Source organism: Perognathus longimembris, chromosome 6 (assembly GCF_023159225.1).
Source record: "Perognathus longimembris pacificus isolate PPM17 chromosome 6, ASM2315922v1, whole genome shotgun sequence".
Lineage (NCBI taxonomy): Eukaryota > Metazoa > Chordata > Mammalia > Rodentia > Heteromyidae > Perognathus > Perognathus longimembris.
In genome coordinates, this window is record NC_063166.1 from 67,074,272 (window position 1) to 67,095,913 (window position 21,642).

At 43.4% G+C, this 21,642-nt stretch overlaps 1 protein-coding gene across 5 annotated transcripts in view; it reads left to right on the forward strand.

The window, feature by feature from the left end:
* Tm9sf4 (transmembrane 9 superfamily member 4) overlaps positions 1–21,642 on the forward strand; it is a 47,410-nt gene continuing 25,768 nt past the window's right edge. Inside the window, exons 1-2 of one of the 5 annotated variants that reach the window (XM_048348983.1) lie at positions 1–244; positions 19,584–19,700. In XM_048348983.1, coding sequence (XP_048204940.1) covers positions 230–244; positions 19,584–19,700 — 132 coding nt within the window. In that variant the 5' untranslated portion in view covers positions 1–229. Of the gene's footprint in view, positions 245–19,527; positions 19,532–19,583; positions 19,701–21,642 lie in introns of those variants that run through there. The other 4 variants (XM_048348984.1, XM_048348985.1, XM_048348986.1 and 1 more) reach the window with 4 other exon arrangements.

Below are 21,642 nucleotides of genomic sequence, written 5' to 3' on the forward strand. Positions count from 1 at the left end.
GACATGGCTCCATTAGTTACACCGTTCTCTCTCTCTCTCTACCTGAACCTCACCAGAGACCTAATTTCCAGGACTAGGCCGTCCAGCAGGAGTTAAACCCTCTTCGGCACTCCGTTGACTGCGCCGAGAGGAGCCGCTGGAGCTGAGAGACGCCCCTCGCCGAGTGCAAGTCCGTAATCAGGGAAGCACCACTTCCGCTGACGTCATCACGGCGACACGTGGATCCAAGATGGCGGCGGCGATGGTGAGTGAAGGAGACTCCGGGAGCCGGAGCTAGAGCAGGGCTCCCTTGGGTATCCCGGGGCTTTCCGGCGCCCCAGGCCCGGTCCCGAGCCGCCTCCGGGACCCCTGTCCAGGTTGCCCATGACAGGACTTGCTTCTCACGAAGTCCCCCTCCCCGGCCTCGCTCTCACGTTTGTCAAGGCCCGGAGTTTTCGGGGAGGCGCCGAGTCGGAGGAGGATCCGGGCTACTGCCTCCGCTGGTTCCCAGCCCTACTGTGGTCCCCGCCCCCTGTCACCTCCACTTCCCAAGTTTCTTCTCCCAGTCCTGACCCCTCGGAAGAACCCCCGTTATTTCCATCCTCTCCTCCCATTCACGTCCCGCCCCGCTCTCCCCGCCTGCCACCGTGCTAAGCCAGTCCACCGAGGAGATCCCGCCTGCTACCAGCGCATCGCCCCCAGCCCTGGCACCCCACCCTCAGCTGTTAACACCGCGCACTTGCCCTCCACTGCCGCAACCCCAGAGGATGCCCTCCCCGACCTCACCCAGGGTAGCCATCCCCAGACCCCTCCCTACCCCTCCTGTCTCAGGTCAACTCATTACCTCTCTCCTAGGGTCCTTTTATCTCAGTAGTTCTCCAACTTTACTGTGCAAAAAAAAAACTCCAAAAGCATGTTAAAATGTATTATCTGAGTCTCTTTCCGAAAGATTCTAACTTAGTAGGACTGCATGATTACATTTATAAGTGATCGTCATGGTTGTGGCCCATGAATTAACGTCTTGAAAAACACTTCTAGTCCACCTGGCTGGTTTCTGGCCCTACAGGGCCACACCACTCCTTAGGCTTTCTAGGATGGAGTCGGTATGGGTGAGGTAGCGGTAAAAGGGTTGTACTTGTAGAATGGGTCATAGCTTGATGATTTCTGTTAAAGAACTCTGTAAATAAATCTTTAAGGAGTGGCCTTTAAAAAAAAAAAGACGTTCAGCTCATATTCTGTTTGTCAAGAGACCAGAACTAAAATTGAAATCATATCTAAGATTTAATCCAGAGTGATTTTTTTCTAAGTTTTCCTGTAGGTGGCTTTCTCAGCAGATAATTTCATCCTGGTGGTGAATGACAAGACTCAAATGAGAAAGGATGTAACATTTGACCATTACAAAAGAAGATTCTTTAGTGTTGATCTACTCCAGATGGGTTGATTGTTGACTGATAAAAGCTTTCCTTCTGTTAGCTGATTGATATGCTTTGCTTATTTTTTGCTTAATGAAAGATTCCTTATTTAGAACCTCAGAAGTCAGGTAAAAGGTTTCATGGCCTGGGTGTGGAATATAACTTAGTGGTAAAATACTTGCCTTGCCTGCATACGGTCCTGGTATTGAAGCTCATCCCCCCGCAAAAAAAAAGTCAGAGCCTTAACTGATTTTCTCAGTAGTAGAATATTAAAACTCCTTATTTCCTCTGACATATTCAGAACACGGGTGGTGTAAGAACAGGAAATTACACCCTCTATTACCATAGGAAAAGGCTCAGTGAAATGGCATTTATAGCATTTCACAGGGAAATTCTGGCCCTGTTCAGAGATTTTAAAGAGTTTATAAGTTAACAATACATAGTACTGGTACACATTTATTTAATCAGCAAATATTTGAGTGCCTACTCTGTGCCAGGAATGAGGAGTGTAATTGTGACTTAGAGAATCAAGGTCCCATCCTTATGAAACTTTCCTTGTCTGAGACAGTGAACAGTTTGTGAATAAAATAATGTCAGGTAGGCCTAAATGCAGTGAAAACAGCAAGGTGAGGTGGTGGTGATTGGCAATGTCTAGGTCATATAACTACTTGGCATTGAAGGGTGGTTAGAAGTCTCAGAGAAAGTGATGTGAATTGAAACTTGGTTGACAAGAACGTCTTGCAAAGGAAATGGCAAGTATGGAGGCCAAGAAAGGAGAGAACTTGGTATTCTTGAGGGTCACTCAGTCACAGTGTGTGGAGGTGAGGGTATGTTAAAGACAAAGTTAGATGCAATCAAAATCTGATTCTAGAAACATACCTGTAATTGAAGTGAGTCATAGCCAAAGTTTGCAGTCTGTGAATTGCATTTTGCTAGGCTGTTTTAGCTTCCTGTTTCTCTCAGGATTTATTAGGGGAGCATTTGTTCTGTTTGCAGACAAGCCAGGGATTTCATTGAAAGTGCCAATGTGTTGTGCTACCTGGGAATATCATACTGCATTGCCATCCTGAAAGAAACAGTAACTGATTTGAAGAAACCGAGTATGTGAAGTGTCCTGTAACAGAGACCAGCTTAAAGAGTGCATAGGAGAAACTGCACATCTGATGCAGCATTAACAAGGTGTGGAAGCAAGTGTGTTACAGGCATGGATGTGTCAGAGTGGCATCACAGGCAGTCATGAGTTTAGTCTGTGGGAGACATTACACAGAAGTCACAACAATCCCCATATTCTCATAAACACTTTTTTCACAGTTGTTAGGGGTGCGGTATATAGATCTATTTTGAGGTGTGTTGGTTTCTAAGGCAAGTAGTCATATAGCCAAATAAGAACTGCATTAGTGGACCAAATTAGTGGCCATGGAACTGGTTGGAGTTTTAATTTGTTCTCTTTTGAAAGTTGTGGGTACACAATTCAAGGATCTCTCTCTCTCTCTGGGTACACAATTCAAGGATCTCTCTCTCTCTCTTTCTCTCTCTCTCTCAACTTAGTTACTGGCTCTTCTTCCCCAAGTGCTGGGCTGATCAGGTCTGGTCAAGACAACAGTGGTGTCTCCTGACCCTGCAGGGCAAGACTTCTCCCATTAGAGGAGAAGGTAGCTAAGACTTTTTCTTGACTTGAATTTAGACTACCCTATGGTGTCAAGGTAAACTTGATCTGGCTGGGTCTGAATTGAGAAGCAGGCATTCATATCTCATTCTTTTGGAAAAATGTTCTTGAGAATCTTATTTTGTTGAAACTTGGGAAATGTTCATTGTCTATTTGTAGCATTTCTTGAGTCTTGGAAACTTCAGTATAGAAAATAAAACTCGCTTCTCTCACAAATATCCTCCTTCATGCCTTTTTTCTTTCTTTCTTTCTTTTGCCAGTTCTGGGTTTGAACTCATGGCCTGGGTGCTGTCCTTGAGCTTTTTTGCTCTAGGCTAGTACTCTAACACTTGAGTCACAGCTCCACGTCTAGCTTTTTGGTGGTTAATTGGAGATAAGAGTCTCACAGGCTTTCCTTCTGGACTGGCTTTGGACCACATTCCTCCTGAGTAGCCAGAATTATAAGCATGTGCCATCAGCACCTGGCTTATATTGGCTTTTAAAAGTATTTAGTTCAGGCCAGCCTCCAGTGGCTCACACCTGTAATCCTAGCTACTCAGGAGGCTGAGATATCAGGATCATGGTTCAAAACTATCCCAGGCAGGAGAGTCCATAAGACTCATCTCTAATTAACCACCAAAAACGTCCAAAGTGGAATGATGGCTCAAGTGGTAGAGTGCTAGCCTTGAGCAGAAAAGCTTTGGGACAGTGCCCAGGCCGTAAGTTTAAGCCCCAGGGTCAGCATACACATGTGCGCCCTTGCACCCACTTGAGTGTGCATGCGTGGGGGGGGGGGGTTGTGGGTGTGCACCCACACACAGAATACTTGCCACCAAAAAAAATGTGCATTTATGGTGACTTGTTAATAATGCCTGTAAGATCTGATTTTTTTCTTGATCACAGTTGTCTTGCGTTGATTATGATTGCCTATCTGAGCTGAATTTATCCATATGGCACATCTTCTGCAGGAGCTACTTTGTGTTTGGAGCTGAGGTGCTACCCCTAGGCCTTGACTAAATGCGTTCTCCGGGGAGCCCTTTTAAAGGAGAAGTGTAGCCCCTCACTAGTCCCCCCGGAAGTACAGAGGAAGCAGAGACAGCTTAAAGTCACTTCTTGATTTCTTTTACAACTTGGACAAAAGCCCCCCTTTGATCTAGGTATTAAAGAATAGCAGGTTATAGAATGTTGGAAGAAGGTTGAGTTTTGATCTCTGGGCATTGGCAGGAAGGTGGGAAGGACCCAGGATGAGTGAGGCCATCTGGCCCCAGATGAATGATGGGAGCTCCTACCTCCAAACTCTCTTTGATCCCTGAACCATTTGCTAACACTGGTGTTCCTCAAATGGGGCACCTAAGACCTCTCAGTTCCGTCTCATTCTTCTTCATTGCTTTCTTCTGTGCCATCTTATGGTTTCTCACTTGCACCTGGCACATTACCCTGAAAAACCTCCCAGGGTTTGAACCTAGTAAGACTTGGATTAAGGCTGAGCTAGAGTCTCAGCTCTGATGTTGATTACTTTTGTGACTTTGGGTGAACTATTTGTCTATGTGTGCATACTGCCTTGTTTTATCATTGTGGTAAAATGCACAAATTTTAACAATTTGTGCAAATCCTTGGACACTAATTACATTCATATTATGCAGTTATCACCACCTTCCATATCCAGAACTTTTTCATTTCCTCCAATGGAATCACTTCCCTTATTTTTGAAGCCAGGATGATACTGTTCTCCACAGGATTGCTGTGGTGCTTAAATGAAACATGAGACAAAGTACTTAAAACAAAGAAGGCACTTTGTAACTTTACTCCAAGATTTAAAGTGTTGGCACAGAGCACTGTGTAAGCTGTTGCTTGGGCCAGTGGAGACCTCTTGTAAAGAGGGGAGGCAGCGATCTCTGCACTCTCCAGCCTCTGGGGTTCAGTTATCCAATTTCTTTCTGAGGATGACCATTAGTTTCACCAGGACTTCTGCAATCTGCTGGTGGTTTTCGGGCTCTTCAGTCTGTGTCTGTCTGTGTCTGATGAACAGCTATTCCGAATCTGTGGCCTCTGAAATAAAGGCTACATTTTCAGAGTCTCCAGAGAGGCTAATTTGGTTCTGGGTATTTCTTGTTTTCTTTTAGCTCTGTAGTTCTTTAGCTCTGTGGGGCTTCTTGGTAAGTGGACTTGAGCTATCATTAGCCTCCACTCACTTATAGTTGAATTCTTGAGGTGCTTTAACTGATTGGGTAATTGATTTCTATTAACTGTTGCCAAACTGTGCCTCCAAAGCCTTTGTTTTTCCCTCTTCCCCTTTCTGCCTTCTTCTCTCCCCTGTTCTCTCTTCTTTCCCTCCTCCCTCCCTCTAATCTAGGGAGCACTTAGTGAGGTGGTCTTAAAAGGGTGACTGTGCCTCTCAGAAAGAAAAAGCAGAATCTAGCCTTCTGTAAGGGTGCTGCTTTGTAGCAGGCAAGGGGTGGGAGGAACAGGAACAGCTCTGAAGCTGTTCAGATCAGCTAGATGCTATATCTGGGAAAGGAGATTGTAAGGGAGAGGCCTCCAAAATGGGGGGGGGGAAGGTTAATATCTCCTCACAGAGAAGTGTGAGTGAAATAATTTTCAGTTCTCAAGGGAGTCTTCCTTTTATTTCAAGTTGGGTGGGGCAAAATTTGGAAGGTGAGGTGTTTCTTTTTTGTTTTGTTTTGTTTTTGGTGCCTCTTCTGTCATGGGAAACTCTGGGCCTGGGCACTGCCCCTGAGCTGCTTTTGCTCAAGGATAGAGCTCTCACATTCCCCAAGAATTAAAGTCAGGGAGGGAAGATGGTAGTTCTTGGGTCTCTTGAGCTTTGTGACTTTTAAGTTGCTAATGCCTTTGCAGGTGATGGAGTGTTAGATTACCACACAGAGGGCCTCTTGGTTGTCATCACCTGTTCCTTGACAAGCTGCCTTTGCAACCTTGTGTCTTAGGAACCAGGTAAAGCAAAATGATAGTGAATGGTCTGGTTCTCATCTCTTAGGACCCAACCTCCTTCTCTGGCTGTGAACATATAAGATATTTACTCAGCATTTAGCTGCCTTTTCACACTCAACCTCCCATGGGAATTATTACTGAGGGTGGAAGGAAAAGACCCAGGACTTTCCAAGAAGTGGACACTTTGCTATTTGCCACCTCTCCTATAGAAATGAGCTGAAGGTCAGGAACCTCTATGAGGCTGTTAGGGCTGTAAAGGGGAGTGGACTCCTAGGAATACAAAAGTGAGCTCATCATGTAGTACAGTCTTATCAGAGATTCGTAAACTTCTTAGTCCTTGATTCTCCTGGAATCATATGTCATACTCCACATACTAGAAATACTTCTCTGGAATCAGGGTATGTAGCTTTTGTAAGTCTCAGAGGAGTTTGTGACCCTCTTCTTTAGGTTAGAATTGTGGAACTGTCTGGTTACCTACGAAGCTGGTGTCAGAATCCATGTCATATTTTTTGTGTCTCCTACTTGGAACTCACCTAGGTATTTTCAGAGGTAATCCATTTCCTTCCCTTCTTATGTATACTTTCTTTGAATAAGAGCGATGTATATATATATATTTTTTGGCCAGTCCTGGTTCTTGGACTCAGGGCCTGAGCACTGTCCCTGGCTTCTTTTTGCTCATGGCTAGCACTCTGCCACTTGAGCTACAGCGCCCCTTCTGGCTGTTTTCTGTATATGTGGTGCTGGGGAATCGAACCCAGGGCCTCATGCACTCTTGCCACTAGGCCATATCCCCAGACCCGCGATGTATATTTTTTAAATATAAGAATATAAAATAGAAAAATTGTGTGTATATATAAATATATGTGTATAATTATAATGTATATCTATATACTTCCCAATTAAAACTAAGAGCTTTAAAATGAAAAAGTCACTGAGCTGCCATCATTCCATTTACCAGAGGTAAATAGTCTTTAATTTTTAAAAATTTTCTCTCTAGGGGCTGAGGATATGGCCTAGTGGCAAGAGTACTTGCCTCGTATACATGAGGCCTGGGTTCGATTCCCCAGCACCACATATACAGAAAACGGCCAGAAGTGGCGCTGTGGCTCAAGTGGCAGAGTGCTAGCCTTGAGCAAAAAGAAGCCAGGGACAGTGCTCAGGCCCTGAGTCCAAGCCCCAGGACTGCCCCCCGCAAAAAAAAATTCTCTCTAGAACACTTTTTGGGGGGGCGGAGGGCTGGTCCTGAGCCTGAACTCAGAGCCAGGGTGCAGTCCCTGAGGTTTTGTGCTCAAGGCTAATGCTCTGTTACTTAAGCCACGGCTCTACTTCTGGCTTTTTGTGATTGGTTGGAGATAAAAGTCTCATGGAGTTTCCTGCCAGGGCTGGCTTTGAACTATGATCCTCATCTCAGCTTCCTGAGTAGCTAGGATTACAGGCATGAGCCACCAGCACCCAGCTCTCCAGAAAACTTTTACACATATAAAACATTATTTTATTGGCAGTTCTGAGGTCCTTCACACTTGCCAGCAGGTACTCTACTACTTGAGCCACATCTCCAGTGACTTTTAAAGAACTTTATTGCGGGGCTGGGAATATGGCCTAGTGGCAACAGTGCTTGCCTTGTATACATAAAGCCCTGGGTTCGATTCCCCAGCACCACATATATAGAAAATAGCCAGAAGTGGCGCTGTGGCTCAAGTGGCAGAGTGCTAGCCTTGAGCAAAAAGAAGCCAGGGACAGTGCTCAGGCCCTGAGTCCAAGCCCAGGACTGGCAAAAAAAAATTTAAAAAAAAGAACTTCTTTGTGTGTGCTGGTCCTGGGGCACTGTCCCTGAGCTTTTTTTTCCTCAAAGCTAGAACTCTACCACTTGAGTTGCTGCTCTACTTATGCATTTTTGGCGGTTAATTGAAGATAAGAACCTTATAGATATTCTTGCTTTGTGTGGCTTTGAATTATAATACTCAGATCTCAGCCTCATAGGTAGCTAGAATTATATATAGGCATGAGCCACCAGTACCTGCTTTACAGACTTTTTTTCCCCAGAGCTGAGGACCGAACTAGAGACTGTTTATTATACAAATTTTCAACATATAAGAAAGTAGAAGAAATAGTACATAGCACAGCTTCAACAATTCCCATTATATTGCTACACTACCACTCCTTACCTATTTTTTTCTCCAGGCTTTATAAGGTATAGTTAATAGTATAAAATCACTCATTTAAGTCAATAGTCCAATGAACTTTGGTAAACTATAGACTTGTGCAGCTATCACCGCAGTGACAATGTTTCAGACATTTCTGTTACCCCAGCAAGTTCCTTCCAGTGAAGGGATCGGCATTGTACACAGCGCTGCTCCCACAGCCAGCTGACACTCCTCTGCTCTGTCTCCTTAGACTTTTATCCTTTCGGGGCACTTCGTGAAAGTGGGAATCACACAGAGTGAAAACTATTTCATTACTTCTCTCACTTCTTATACTGTTCTGAGGTTCATCATGTAATACCATGTTATAACATGTATCCTTGCATTTGGTGCTAATGCTTTTTTCCCCCCATTCAGCAATTGCTGGGCCTCTGGATCGTTTGCAGTTTTGAACTAGTGGTCCCCCCACCCCACCTTAGTTGAGAGTGTATTTTCCAAGAACCCTGGTTGATGCCTGAAATCATGGTTTGTACTGAACCCTATGCACATACACGCCTGTGGTGAAGTTTCACTTATAAGCAAGAGATTAACAATAATCATTAATAAAATAGAACTATTATAATTATTCTGTAGTAAGTTATTTAAAATGTATGCATTGTTTCTGAGATTTTTCTATTTAATATGTTTAGATTAGTCAACTGCAGGTAACGATGTAGAAAACGAAACTTTGGAATAGAGGCACTCGTACTGTGATTAGAATTGCAGTGTCACATTCATGTACAAGTCTTCTTCCTCCTTTTTTGTTTTTTGGTCAGTTGTGGGGCTTGATTGAATTCAGGGCCTGGGCACTGTCCCTGAGCCTGTTTGTGCTCAAGGCTGGTAGTACTCTACCACTTGAACCACTGGACTGCTTCCTATGTACAAGTCTTGTGGCATGTTTTTCTCTTCTATTAGTGCCTAGAGATATTAGTAAGTTTATATTTTACTTTTGGAGATAGTTCAAACTTTCCTAAGTGGCTGTGCCATTTTGTACTCCTACCAGTAACATGTGAGGGTGAGTGCTGGTGCCACACTGTGCTTTTGGTTTACCTTTCCCTGATGATAAATAGTAATAAACATCTACTTACATGCTTTTTACCCATTCATGTATTTCCATTTTTCTTCTCTGGTGAAACATCTACACAAATCTTTTGGCTGTTCTCATCCCCTTCTTTTTCTTCCCCTTCTCTTTCCTTCCCTTTTCTTCCCCTTCTTTCCTTCCCTTTTCTCTTCCCTTTGGTGCTAGATGCTGAGCCCAGGCAGGTAAGTACTGAGCTTAAACCCTCAGGCCTTGCCCATTTGTTATTTGGATTGTTTTTTGTTCTGTTTGTTTTTTGTTTTCTTTGGGACAAGTCTTGCTCTGTAGCCCGGGCCTTGTGAGCCATGTGCTTCAGCCTCCCCTTCTTGGATCACAGGTGTGTACCATCTGTTTCTTGTCTTTTTAAGTTGCAAGTCTGTATTCTGGGCACAGATCCCTTATGAAATACATGGTTGGCAAAGATAGTTTGTGGCCTAGCTTTTCATTTATTTCTAGACTCTCAATTTGGTTCCATAGAGAAATATGCCATTTTTACCACACTGCCTTTATTACTATGCTTTATAATATCTTTAGAAATTAGATAGAATAAATCCTCTTGTTTTGTTTTGAAAGTTGGTTTGAATGTTCTGGGTCCTTTTTAAATTTTTTTTCCTCTGTAAATTTAGGGTCAGTTTGTAGTTTCTTGAAAAAAGCAGAAAGATTGAGAGTTTGAAGCCAGCCTGGGCTGTAGTTTGTTCAGATTTTGATAGAGATTGCATTGTATTTGTAGATCAATATGAGGGAAGTTGCCAGCTAGCAATAGTGAATTTTGTAAACCATGAATGTAGAATGCCTCCAGGTATTTAGATCTTCAGTGTTTTATAATTTTCAGTATAAAGTCCTTAATATTTTTTCCGGGGGGGGGTGGTGTGTGCATGTTGAGAGGTGCTATGAATCCATGGCCTCAAGCATGCTAGCTAGCTAGGCAAGTACTGTGCTACTCAGCCGCATCCCTAGCCCCAAGTCCTTCTAAATTACGTTCTTGAATATTCTTTTTGATACAAGTAGGACTATTTTTATTTTTTAATCATTTGTTGATAATATAAAGAAATAAAATAAAGTTTTATATATTGATCTGGTTCTCTGACCTTCCCCAACTTATTTATTCGTTCCATGGGTTGTTTTTCTTGTTGGTACCTTAGAAATTTCTAGATACAGCATCATATGAACTGCTGTTTGCTTGCTTGCTTGCTTGCTTGCTTGCTTGTGACAGGGTCCTGCAACATTACTCAAACTGGCCTTGAAATTGATTTGTAGCCCCAGACTGGTTTTGAACTTGCCATCTCCTACTTTCACTTCCCAAGTACTGGGATTACAAATTTATGTCATTGTGCCCAGCTGCCTTTAATATTTTTAGTGCATTAGAGTATAATGTTAAATAGAAATGGCACAAGTGGATATCCTTGCCTTGTTCCTTATCTTAGAGGAACTTAGCATTCAAGTCTTTCTTCATTCAATATGATGTCAGCTGTGATGGGTTTTTTTTTCCTTCTTTATTGTCAAAGTGAAGTACAAAGGGCTTGCAGTTTCATATGTAAAGCAAGTACATTTCTCTTTTTTTTACATTTCTTTTTGGGGGGTTATTACATATATTTCACAGTATACATTTTAACATTTACAATGATGAAAATTGTTCTACTCTACTTAGCTTATGAAGTCTATGATCTTTAACAATACAGACACTTTCTCCATTTCGGGTGATATCTTTATGTTTCTTTTGTTTAGCAACATCCATTCCTTGCTTGGTTCATTCTTTCCTTCCCAATCCCACCCATGAGATGCTTGGTTCTCTTTCCTCAGTGTCTGATGTAGGGATGGTTCCCTCTGCTATTTTATTGTTGTTGTTATTGTTACTATTCTCACACACTTTCTACTCATTCTATGTCCTCTTTTCTTTTTACTGTATTTTGGCATCTTGAGACCTGTTTACTTTGTTCTATCTCTTTGCATTTTAATTCTAACACCCGCATATCAGGGAGACCATATGCCTTTTGTCTCTCTGTTCTTGGCTTGTCTCACTCAGCATGATTTGTTCTAGTTCCATCCATTTTCCAGCGAATGCCATTGTTTTGTCCTTTCTAATGTCAGTATAAAATTCCATTGCATATAGGTACCACAGTTTTTTAATCCATTCATGTGTAGTGGGGCTTTTGGGTTGTTTCCATATCTTGGCTATTGTGAATAGTGCGGCAATGAATATGGAGGTACTGGTGTCTTTGTAATATCCTGGTTCCTGTTGTGCAGTATAGATGGTTGGGAGTGGTGTGGCCGGGTCAGCTATGAGGTTTTTATAGTTGCTGTTTATCTAATTGAGGAAGTTCCCACTTATAGTTCGTTAAGGGTGTCTGTGTGTGTGTGCACAAGCATGCTTGTGCATCAGTACTGGAGCTTGAACTTAGGGCCAGGATGTGGTCCCTTAGCTTCCCCCCCATCCCCCTGCCCGGCCTTTTTAAAAATTTATTTTATTTATGTGGTACTGAGGAATCAAATCTAGGGCCTCATGCATGCTAGGCAAGTACTCTATACCACTAAGCCACATTCTCTGCCCCTTAGCTTTTCCCCTCAAGCCTGACACTATATCACTTGAGCCCCAGCTCTACTTCCACCTTTCTGGTGGTTAATTAGAGATATGAGTCTCATGAACTTTTCTGCCCAGGCTGATCTCTAACTGCAATCCTGAGATTGCAGAATTACAGGCATAAACCACTAATACCTGGCTATTAAGTGATTTTTGAGAGCTTTGTAACTCTGGTAGGTAAAAAAAACAACCAAAATGTTTGCTGGGGATATAGCCTAGTGGAAAGAGTGCTTGCCTCGTATACATGAGGCCCTGGGTTCAATTCCCCAGCACCACATATATAGAAAATGACCAGAAGTGGCGCTGTGGCTCAAGTGGCAGAGTGCTAGCCTTGAGCAAAAAGAAGCCAGGGACAGTGCCCAGGCCCTGGGTCCAAGCCCCAGGACTGGCCAAAAAAAAAAAAGCAAAATGTTGCCAACCTAGGGCTCATGCTTGTAATCCTTCCTACTCAAGAAGCTAAGATCTGAATACTGAGTTTCAAAACCAGCCCAGGCTGGCTTTATCTCCAATTAAGCACCAAAAAAAGTCAGAAGAAGTGCTTGGCTCAAGTGGTAGAGCATTAGCCTTGAGGGGGGAAAAACAAGCTCAAGGACAACACACACACACAAAAAAGGAACTGTTATTTTTGACTTGCGGTTTTAAAATTATGGATAGGCTGGGATTTTTTTTATTTTAGCTATTTGAGCCTTTTAAACTGCCTCTTCATATTCTTTTGATTTATTTGTCCTTCATTCGTTCATAAGAGTTCTTGATATATTGAAGAAATTACTCCTTTATCATATGTGTGGTAAATTACCCAAATCATCTTCCCCCCCCCCCACTTGTTTATTTTCTAGTGGTACAGGGCCTCATGCTATGAGGCATTCTACCACTTGAGCCATGCCTCTAGCTTTTTTATTTTTGAGACAATATTCTGCTCTGTTGCCCAGACTAGTCTCCAACTTAGGGTTCAGGTCATCCTCCTAACCTCAGACTCCTAAATAATTGAGATTTCAGGCTACTGCTCACTCCAACTCGTCTTTCTCCCATTCTCTCTCTCGTGTGTGTGTGTGTGTGTGCACGCGTGTGTGTGCGCGCATCTGTATCTGTGTCTGTGTTGTGTATTTTGATTCATTCTTAGAGGACTTTTCATGAAGATTATACTAAGAAGTGTTGTCATCACTTAGAGCTAGTTAGAAATGCAGAATCTCAGATCCCATTTCAGTCCTGCTGAGTCAGATTCTGCATTGTAACAAAATTGCCAGGGGATTTATCCACACAATGAATGCTGAGAAGAACAGCCTATACCCATAGTTCACCTGCCAGAAACTCATGGTTGCCTCTAGGCCTCTGTACTCATGTTTTGCTCTTCCATGGGCCACTTATCTTTTCCCTTCAGGCCTAAGGTAGATTTGAATTCTTGCATGTGCCCACCTTCATCCACTCTTAGACTTTGTGGCTGCTATTGTATACTCCCCAACACATTCGCTATTTTTTTTAATCCAAGAAACTATATTTCAGGCTAGGAATGTGGCTTAATGGTAGAGTGCTTGCCTAGCATGCATGAAGCCCTGGGTTCGATTCCTCTGTACCACATAAGCAGAAAAGGCCAGAAGTGGTACTATGGCTCAAGTGGTAGAGTGCTAGCCTTGAGCCTTGAGCAAAAGCAGCTCAGGGACAGTGCTCAGGCCTTGAGTTCCTGAGGCCCCAGGACTGGCAAAATAAAAAAATAAACTAGATTTTTGGGGACCTAGTGGCATGATTGGTTGTTTCTGTCCCCCAGCTGGCTGAAAGCCCCTTGTGGGCATGTGTTCTGCAAGGCTGGTCACATAATGCCTAGCAGTAAATCATTGGAACACATTTCTTCTTCTTTTTTTTTTTTTTGCCAGCCCTGGGGCTTGAACTCTGGGCCTGAGCACTGTTCCTGGCTTCTTTTTGCTCAAGGCTAGCACTCTACCACTTGAGCCACAGCGCCACTTCTGGCTTTTTCTATATATGTGGTGCTGAGGAATCGAACCCAGGGCTTCATGTATCCAAGATGAGCACTTTACCACTAGGCCATATTCCTAGCCACTGAACACATTTCTGTACTGGGCTTTGGGCTCATACTGCCTCAGTATACATCTTGGCTAATCTAATGCTAGTAACCTCTAGGAGCTTCATGCATACCTCATAGGGTTGTTGTGAAATTGAGTTTATGTGAAGGGAGTGTCAACTCTGAGCCTGGCACATAATCGAGGTTTGGTAACTTAGCTGTTGTCATTAGCATCATTGCATTCTCAGCTGCCACACAGGACATTCAGGCTGGAACACTTGGAGCTAGATATCAGGTAAACTAGCAATCATCTACAAGATGATGACAAAAAGCTACAGGTAGTTGTTATGTAAGGATGGGGCCAAGCAGTGTAAAGTGCTTAACACAAAGTGGGGACTAAGTAAGTGGGAAGTTGAAGGAAGTTAGCATGTCTACCCATAGGGCCTGTGTTTAGTGGGTGCTCTGTGACTTGGACTTCTAGTTGTTTTTTGGTGTTATCTTCTGGTCTAGCTGCCTAGAATATTATTGACTGTTATTTTCACTGTTGTGTGGTTTTGTTTTTGCTTGGAGTGGGAGACTTGCTGCATTGGTCTGAGTCTTTGGAATAAATATGTGTTGAAGTCTTTCAGGATTTGCTTTTCATTCCTCTGCAACCTGAGCTCTCAGGGGAGTTCTTGAGTTCCCCACGGTGGTGTCTCTCTGCTAAGTCTGGAAGAATATGTTTCAAAGGGCGGTAGAACTTTTCAGATTTAATTGGCTTGATAAACTGTGGAGATTGTAATCCTGTGCCCTGGCTTCAAATCGCTTATCAGATAAGGCTCCCAGGTCTGGTGTCAGGCTCCTGTGGAGGGGAAATTCAGAACACATGTTTTCAGATAGAATAATGATCATACTGCCTGAAATGATGACTCTCTGGTTAGTTTGTGTTTTCAAATCCACATTTTCTCTTCAACCCCACTTTTACTACAGAAACCCTTCCTAATAAATGAGGACAGGACACAGAGCCCAGCAAAGTGACATAACTGAGTGTATGCTTCAATTTCTTGCCAATACTTTAGGGCCCCAAACTCAGGGCCTTCCTCAGTATATGACAGATGCCTCTGTTAATTGGCAAGATACGATTTTGAACCTGGCCAAAGAGAAATAAACATCTAGAGCCTGGGGGCTGGGAATATGGCCTAGTGGCAAGAGTGCTTGCCTTGTATACATGAAGCCCTGGGTTCAATTCCCCAGCACCACATATACAGAAAATGGCCAGGAGTGGTGCTGTGGCTCAAGTGGCAGAATGCTAGCCTTGAGCAAAAAGAAGCCAGGGACAGTGCTCAGGCCTTGAGTCCAAGCCCCTGGACAGGCAAAAAAAAAAAAAAAAAAAAAAAAAAAGAAAAGATCTAGAGCCTTCCCACCTAGGGATGTATATCATCTCAGATTGATACTTCTGAACTGTGGTTCTTGACCCTGACTGAGGATCACTTAGGTAGACTGGTAACATAGACAGCTATCTTCATGGATCTCACTTTAATTAATGAGGACCTAGGAACCCTTTAAAAATATAGAAACCTGGGTCCTAGCTCTCCGATCTGACTTAATTGGTCAGGGTGACCAATAGTCTGGATGAGGCTTTGGCATTGGTGTTTTTTAACACTCCCCCATAACATCAAGGTAAAAAACAGTTAGCCTAGATACAGGTAAGGTGTGGGGGAATAGATGTTCTCAGCAATTCTCAACCTGGGTCTTTAGACCAATGGAAAGATAGGAGGTATCAAGGACTTCTTTTTTTAATGTATTTATTTATTTATTTATTTATTTTCAAAGTGATGTACAGAGGGGTTACAGTTTCATATGTAAGGCAGTGAGTACATTTCTTATCAAACCTGTTACCTCCTTCATTTTACTCCTACCTTCCCTCCTCCCCAATTCCCTCTCCCCGGCCCCTGCATTGTATAATTGGTTTCTAGCATATTGTCTTGTAAGTATTGCTGTTGCATTGGTTTGCCTTTTACCCTTTGTCTCTCCATTTTGATGTTCCCCTTCCCTTCCCTAGTTCTGATAAACATACATACAATACCCAGGGTACCAAAATCAGTTACAGTGAAATCAGGGGTAAAACCATGGGGAAGAAAGACAAAAGAAAAAGGCATAATTTCACATGTATGTTGAAAATAACAATGATAAACCACTTATTTCCTTAACTTGAAGTTTATTTTGCTTAGCATCATCTTATGTGTTCATATGGACATAGCTATTGAGCTATTGTGATCTTCTGCTAGGACTATCCTAGACATGAACTAATTATTACCTATGAGGGAAACCATAGAGTCTATGTTTCTTTGAGTCTGACTCACTTCACTTAATATGGTTTTTTCCAAGTCTTTCCATTTCCTTATGAATGGGCCAATGTCATTCTTTCTGATGAAAGCATAGAATTTCATTCATTCGTCTACTGAGGGGCATCTGGGTTGATTCCATATTTCAAGGACTTCTTAAGGGCTGGGAATAAGGCTTAGTTGTAGAGTGCTTGCCTAGCATGCATGAAGCCCTGGGTTCGATTCCTTAGTACCACATAAACAGAAAAGGCTAGAAGTGGCACTGTGGTTCAAGTGGTAGAGTGCTAGCCTTGAGCAAAAAAAGCTCAGGGACAGTGCCCAGGCCCTGAGTTCAAGCCCCAAAACTGGCCAAAAAAAAAAAGAAAAGAAAAGGGGAAAAAAAGGATTACTTAAGTGTAAGGAGGCTTTTTTTTCCTATAAGCCCAGATTCTCAAGGGCTGATAGAAAAAATTAATAATATCCATGGTAGTAAACCCATGTACTATCTGAAGGGATAGTTTCATCTTTTTTCATATTTTTCTCTGTCCAGAGTTGGCTGGTAGCCAGGTACCAGTGGCTCCTGCCTGTAATCCTAGCTCTAATCAGTAATCAGAGATCACAGAATCACAGTTAAAGCAAGCCTGAACAGACAAATCTGAGAGACTTTTTTCTCCATCAAAACACCAGAAGTGTGGATGTGGTAGGGTGCCAGCTATGAGTGGAAAAGGCCAAGGTGGGGGGAAGCTGGCTGGTACTTATTTTGATTTTGTGTGTTTGTGTGCTGGTCTTAGGGCTTGAACTCAGGACCCTGGGTATGGTCCCTGAGCTTTTATACTCAGGGCTAGTGCTCTACCACTTTAGTAACAACTCCACTTTGGGCTTTTTGGTAGTTGATTGGAGATGAGAGTCTCATGGACTTCCCTGCCTGGGCTGGCTTTGAACAACAATGTGTAGACTGCAGCCTTGTGGCTAAGTAGGATTACAGGCATAAGCCACCAACACCCAGCCCAGCGGGACCTCATTTTCTTACTTGTTTGCTCAAGGCTAGTGCTCTAGAACTTGAGACATATCTCCACTTCTTGTCACTTTTTTTTTTTTTTTTTTTTTTTTTTTTTGTCGCTTGTGGGGCTTGACACTCAGGGCCTGGGCCCTGTCCCTGAGCTCTTCAGCCCAAGGCTAGTGCTCTACTAATTGAGCCACAGCGCCACTTCTGGTTTTCTGGTGGTTAATTGGAGATCAGAGTCTTAACAGACTTTCCTGCCCAGCTGGCTTTGAACTGCAATCCTCAGATCTCAGCCTCCTGAGTAGCTAGAATTATAAGCATGAGCCACCAGCTCCCAGCTTCTTGTCACGTTTAAAAAGATGTTCCTGCACTGCTAATTACGCCTACTTCCTGATTACCAAATATGTGTCTATCTTAGCTACTGTTACTGGTTTTTATTGGAGTCAGTTTTTATTTCATAAGAAACTGCAGGTAGCAGGTACTTATAAAAGTTTACTATAAATCAGGTGAAAAACACTCTGTGAATATGTTGCTTTAAGGCTTTGACCAAATTAGACCAAGGCACTCACCATGTTGTCCAGCCTGCCCTCAAATTCCTGGACTCGAGTGAAGGCTGCCATAGCCTACAGAGTAGCTTGGACTATGAGCATGAGCCACAGCACCTGACTAGAATCTTAAAGTTGTATTCCAGGTAAAGATACAAATGAGTCTGCATTTTGGCACCCCTCTTTGAAGTGATGGATTGCTTGTAAAATTGCATATTGGAAGAAATCCTGAAATGTGTAGGGCAGAGAACACAACTTGATGGGTGGAAAGGCTGTACAACAAAGTGATTAGGAGGCCGTGGCCAGAGTCTGGATGGGAAGAAACAACAGTGAAGAGCATAGAAACTAGGCAGATGGAGAAACGCAATTAAGTTGGTGATTTAGACATGTGGATAACAAATGTTCCCTGTTCCTACCAGGCAGAGAAACAAGAGTCTAGCAGCTCTCCTAGTTCTTTCAATAGGTAGAGACACTTTGCATAGATTTGTTGAGGTCAGAGATTGGCATTGCTTGCACTGGATTCCTAGGTTTCTATCCTGTGTGTGATGTTTTCTGAGTCCTTCTCCCTAAAAGAAAAGCTGGGTGCCTATGGCTCATACCTACAATCCTAGCTACTCAGGAGGCTGAGATCTGAGGATTATCATTCAGAACCAGCCCAGGCAGGAAAGTCTGTAAGACTTATCTCTAATTAACCACCAGAAAACCTGACGTGGAGCTGTGGCTCAAAGTGTTAGAGTGCTACCCTTGAATGAAAAAGCTCGAAGATAATGCCTACACCTGAGTTCAAGCTCCATGACAGAGCCCCCCCCCCCCAAAAAAAAAGATTAAATTCAAGTGGAGAAGACAAGGGAAACACAGACAATCTGCCAACATCATAGTCAAGTAGATAAGTTCATGACTAGAAATAGGGAAGGAGCTGGGGATGGTAATGGGAGGCCTGAGGATGCCATTGTAGATAGAAAGACCACTGAAGACTTCTGAGGAGGTGACCTTTGAGAGAGACCTGAATGAAATAAGGAGCAAGTGCTCTTTGTGCAGCTATCTGTGGAGAGGGTGTTGGAGCAGAAGTAGTATAAAGGCCCTAAGGGGTGCAGAAAGGGTCCTGTCAAGGGACAACAGACCTGTGGCGCAGTAGCTGAGGAGTAAAAGGTGCCATTTTGGAGAACACTCATGGAAAAATATATTGATAGCACAGTGCTTCCTAACAAAGTGAGCTTGTTGCTATAAAGAGAAACGGGAACTTACAGAACATTGTGGTGCTTTATTTCCTGCAGTCTGTACTGGAATGTGATACACTGGGAAACAGTTAGAAGGATGGTGCTCAGTGGGCTGTAGTGGCTCACACCTATAATCCCAGCCACTTAGGAGGCTGAGATCTGAGGATCATACTTCAAGTCAGCTCACACAGAAAAGTCCTAGAGGCTCCAAATCTAGTCAGCAAAAAAAAGTTAAACATGGCTCAAGTGGTAGAGGAGCATCAACTGTGATTTTAAAAACCTAGTGAGAGCTAAGGCCCTGAGTTCAAACCCCAGTACCAGCACACACACACACACACACACACACACACACACACACACACACACACACACACACACACACACGAGACAATGCTCACGAGTATGAAGTTGTGGCTCTTGTGTGACAGTCTTCCTTTTTGCCCAGACATTAATTATGTGACCCATTTCACAGCTCATTTCTGTAAGTCCAGAATTGTGAGCCTGGCACTCTTGGTAGCATTTGGCCCTATTTATTACAAGGGGCTCCAGCTTACTGGACCATGAGATGACACTTGGTCAGTAGAAGCAGAGGTGAAGGTTGCCACTTGATCTGCCCTGGGCGGGGATGGTAAGGATTTCATTCTTTTCTCCATTCCAACTGCAGCCTGTCTTCTTCCCAGCAGGATTGGTGGCTGTGGTCCCTGGCACTCCTCTCTCTCACAAGTGAAACAAGCGCCTTCTATGTCCCAGGGGTTGCACCAATCAACTTCCACCAAAACGACCCTGTAGAAATCAAGGTGAGTGTGTCTGAGGACATAGGTGCATCTAGGCTGCAGCCAGGCTGGAGGACAGAGCTCACCTGTTATGTCCGTCCTGTGATTACAGACAGCACAGACCTTCATTGCGTGCTGTACCTCTGCCTGCAGTTCAGGAGCTCTGTGTTGCCCCCTCCTCTCTGCCTCTGTCTCTGCATCTCTCCATGTCTCTCCCATGAAAGTGGTCTTTCCCTGCTGGTCTCTGTCTTTGTATGCCCATCTGCATGTGTACCTCTTTCACTCTCCTTGTTGCTCTCAAGCAGTGTGAGCACATACACACATACAGAGACATCTCTGTCTTACTCCACTTACCTCCTGTTTTGTGGCATCTCTGCCGCCCACTTTTATTTGCTGCCATCCCCTTCTGTTACCAATTTTCTCTGCATAATATCTATCATCTGTTCATATTGTTCATGTATTGGGAGCCTCTCTTCATTGGAAGGCAGTCTTGTATTTTGCCAGAAAAATGTCAAAGTAATATTTTCTGAGGTTTATTTACATGCTAGGCATCTGACCTGCTTTATCTTATGATGCCCCCCCCCAAAAAAAAAAAAAAAACAACTCTGACTGCACATTCTTTATGTTTTGCAAACTTCAGTGTGTTTCACAGTAAGGAAACTTTTTAAAGCCTAAGGAAGTGAACCAACATGCCCAAGGTCACATGGTGAGGCAGCTGTGGGGTTAATTGCAAGCCCAGTCTCTTTGCTACTGCAGTACCCTTGGCCTTTACCAAATGCCCCCTCTAGAGCAAAGCTTGTGCATAGGGAGTAGAGGAATAATGGTGGGCACCTTCGTTAGGAAGAGCGCATAAAGGTGAGACTCACCTCTTTGTAATGTGAATGATGAAACACAAAAAGAGTAATAATAGATGCTGTATGAGGAATGGTGGGTAGTTCCTAAGGAGTAAAGATATATACTGGGGGGGGGGGGGGGCAGCATTTTCACTGACTTTTATCTATGGTTTGGGTTTTCTGTGCCTGCTGCCCATTCTGCAGCTATAATCTGTGCATTTGCATTATTTCCTAAATACTGCCCTTAAACTTTCTCATAAATGATTTTCATTAAACCTTGCATTTAGTGCTTGTACTATACTTAATTGAGTGGCAGTATACCATGGTTTCTTGACTATTTTCCATTATAAGGTGTTTAGTGGTTTTTTGTTTTCCTTTCTTCTTTTTTTTTTTTTTTTTTTTTTTTTTGGCCTGTCCTGGGCCTTGGACTCAGGGCCTGAGCACTGTCCCTGGCTTCTTCCTGCTCAAGGCTAGCACTCTGCCACTTGAGCCACAGCGCCGCTTCTGGCCATTTTCTGTATATGTGGTGCTGGGGAATTGAACCTAGGGCCTCGTGTATCCGAGGCAGGCACTCTTGCCGCTAGGCTATATCCCCAGCCCTACTTTCTTCTTTAGCAGACATTTAATGAATACCTGCTGTGCCTTCCTCAAAGCACAGATTAAGACACATGTGGTCTGTGCCCTCATGGAGCTTAAATCTTTGCACTTTGCAGGAGAAACTGATTTGTAACAACCTAGTAAAGGAAAGTAACTGCATTTTGTCTGAAGGCGCTATGAAGGAGTTCAGGGGGTTGAAACAGGCCCTTGGATACAGTGGGTAGGAAGCAGGGCTCACGGGTAAGGGGACTGAAGCTGAGACATGAGCATGTGACGTGGACATGGAGTAGGGTGAAGGAGAAAGCCTGGGGAAGGAGGACTTGAGGGACTAAGAGGAGCGGGCCTCTGCACTTACAACTAAGGAATGGACATCTATGCTCCTAAAGGTTTTTCCTTACTTGTAATATTTCCTAGAAAATGGATGCCTAGAGTGAAACTATCTTGTCAGAGGATAGCCATGCATTCTAAAACTCTGTGTATATCCAGTCTCATGACTTCAAACTGAATCTATAATTCAGGCTAAAATGAGGGAAAAG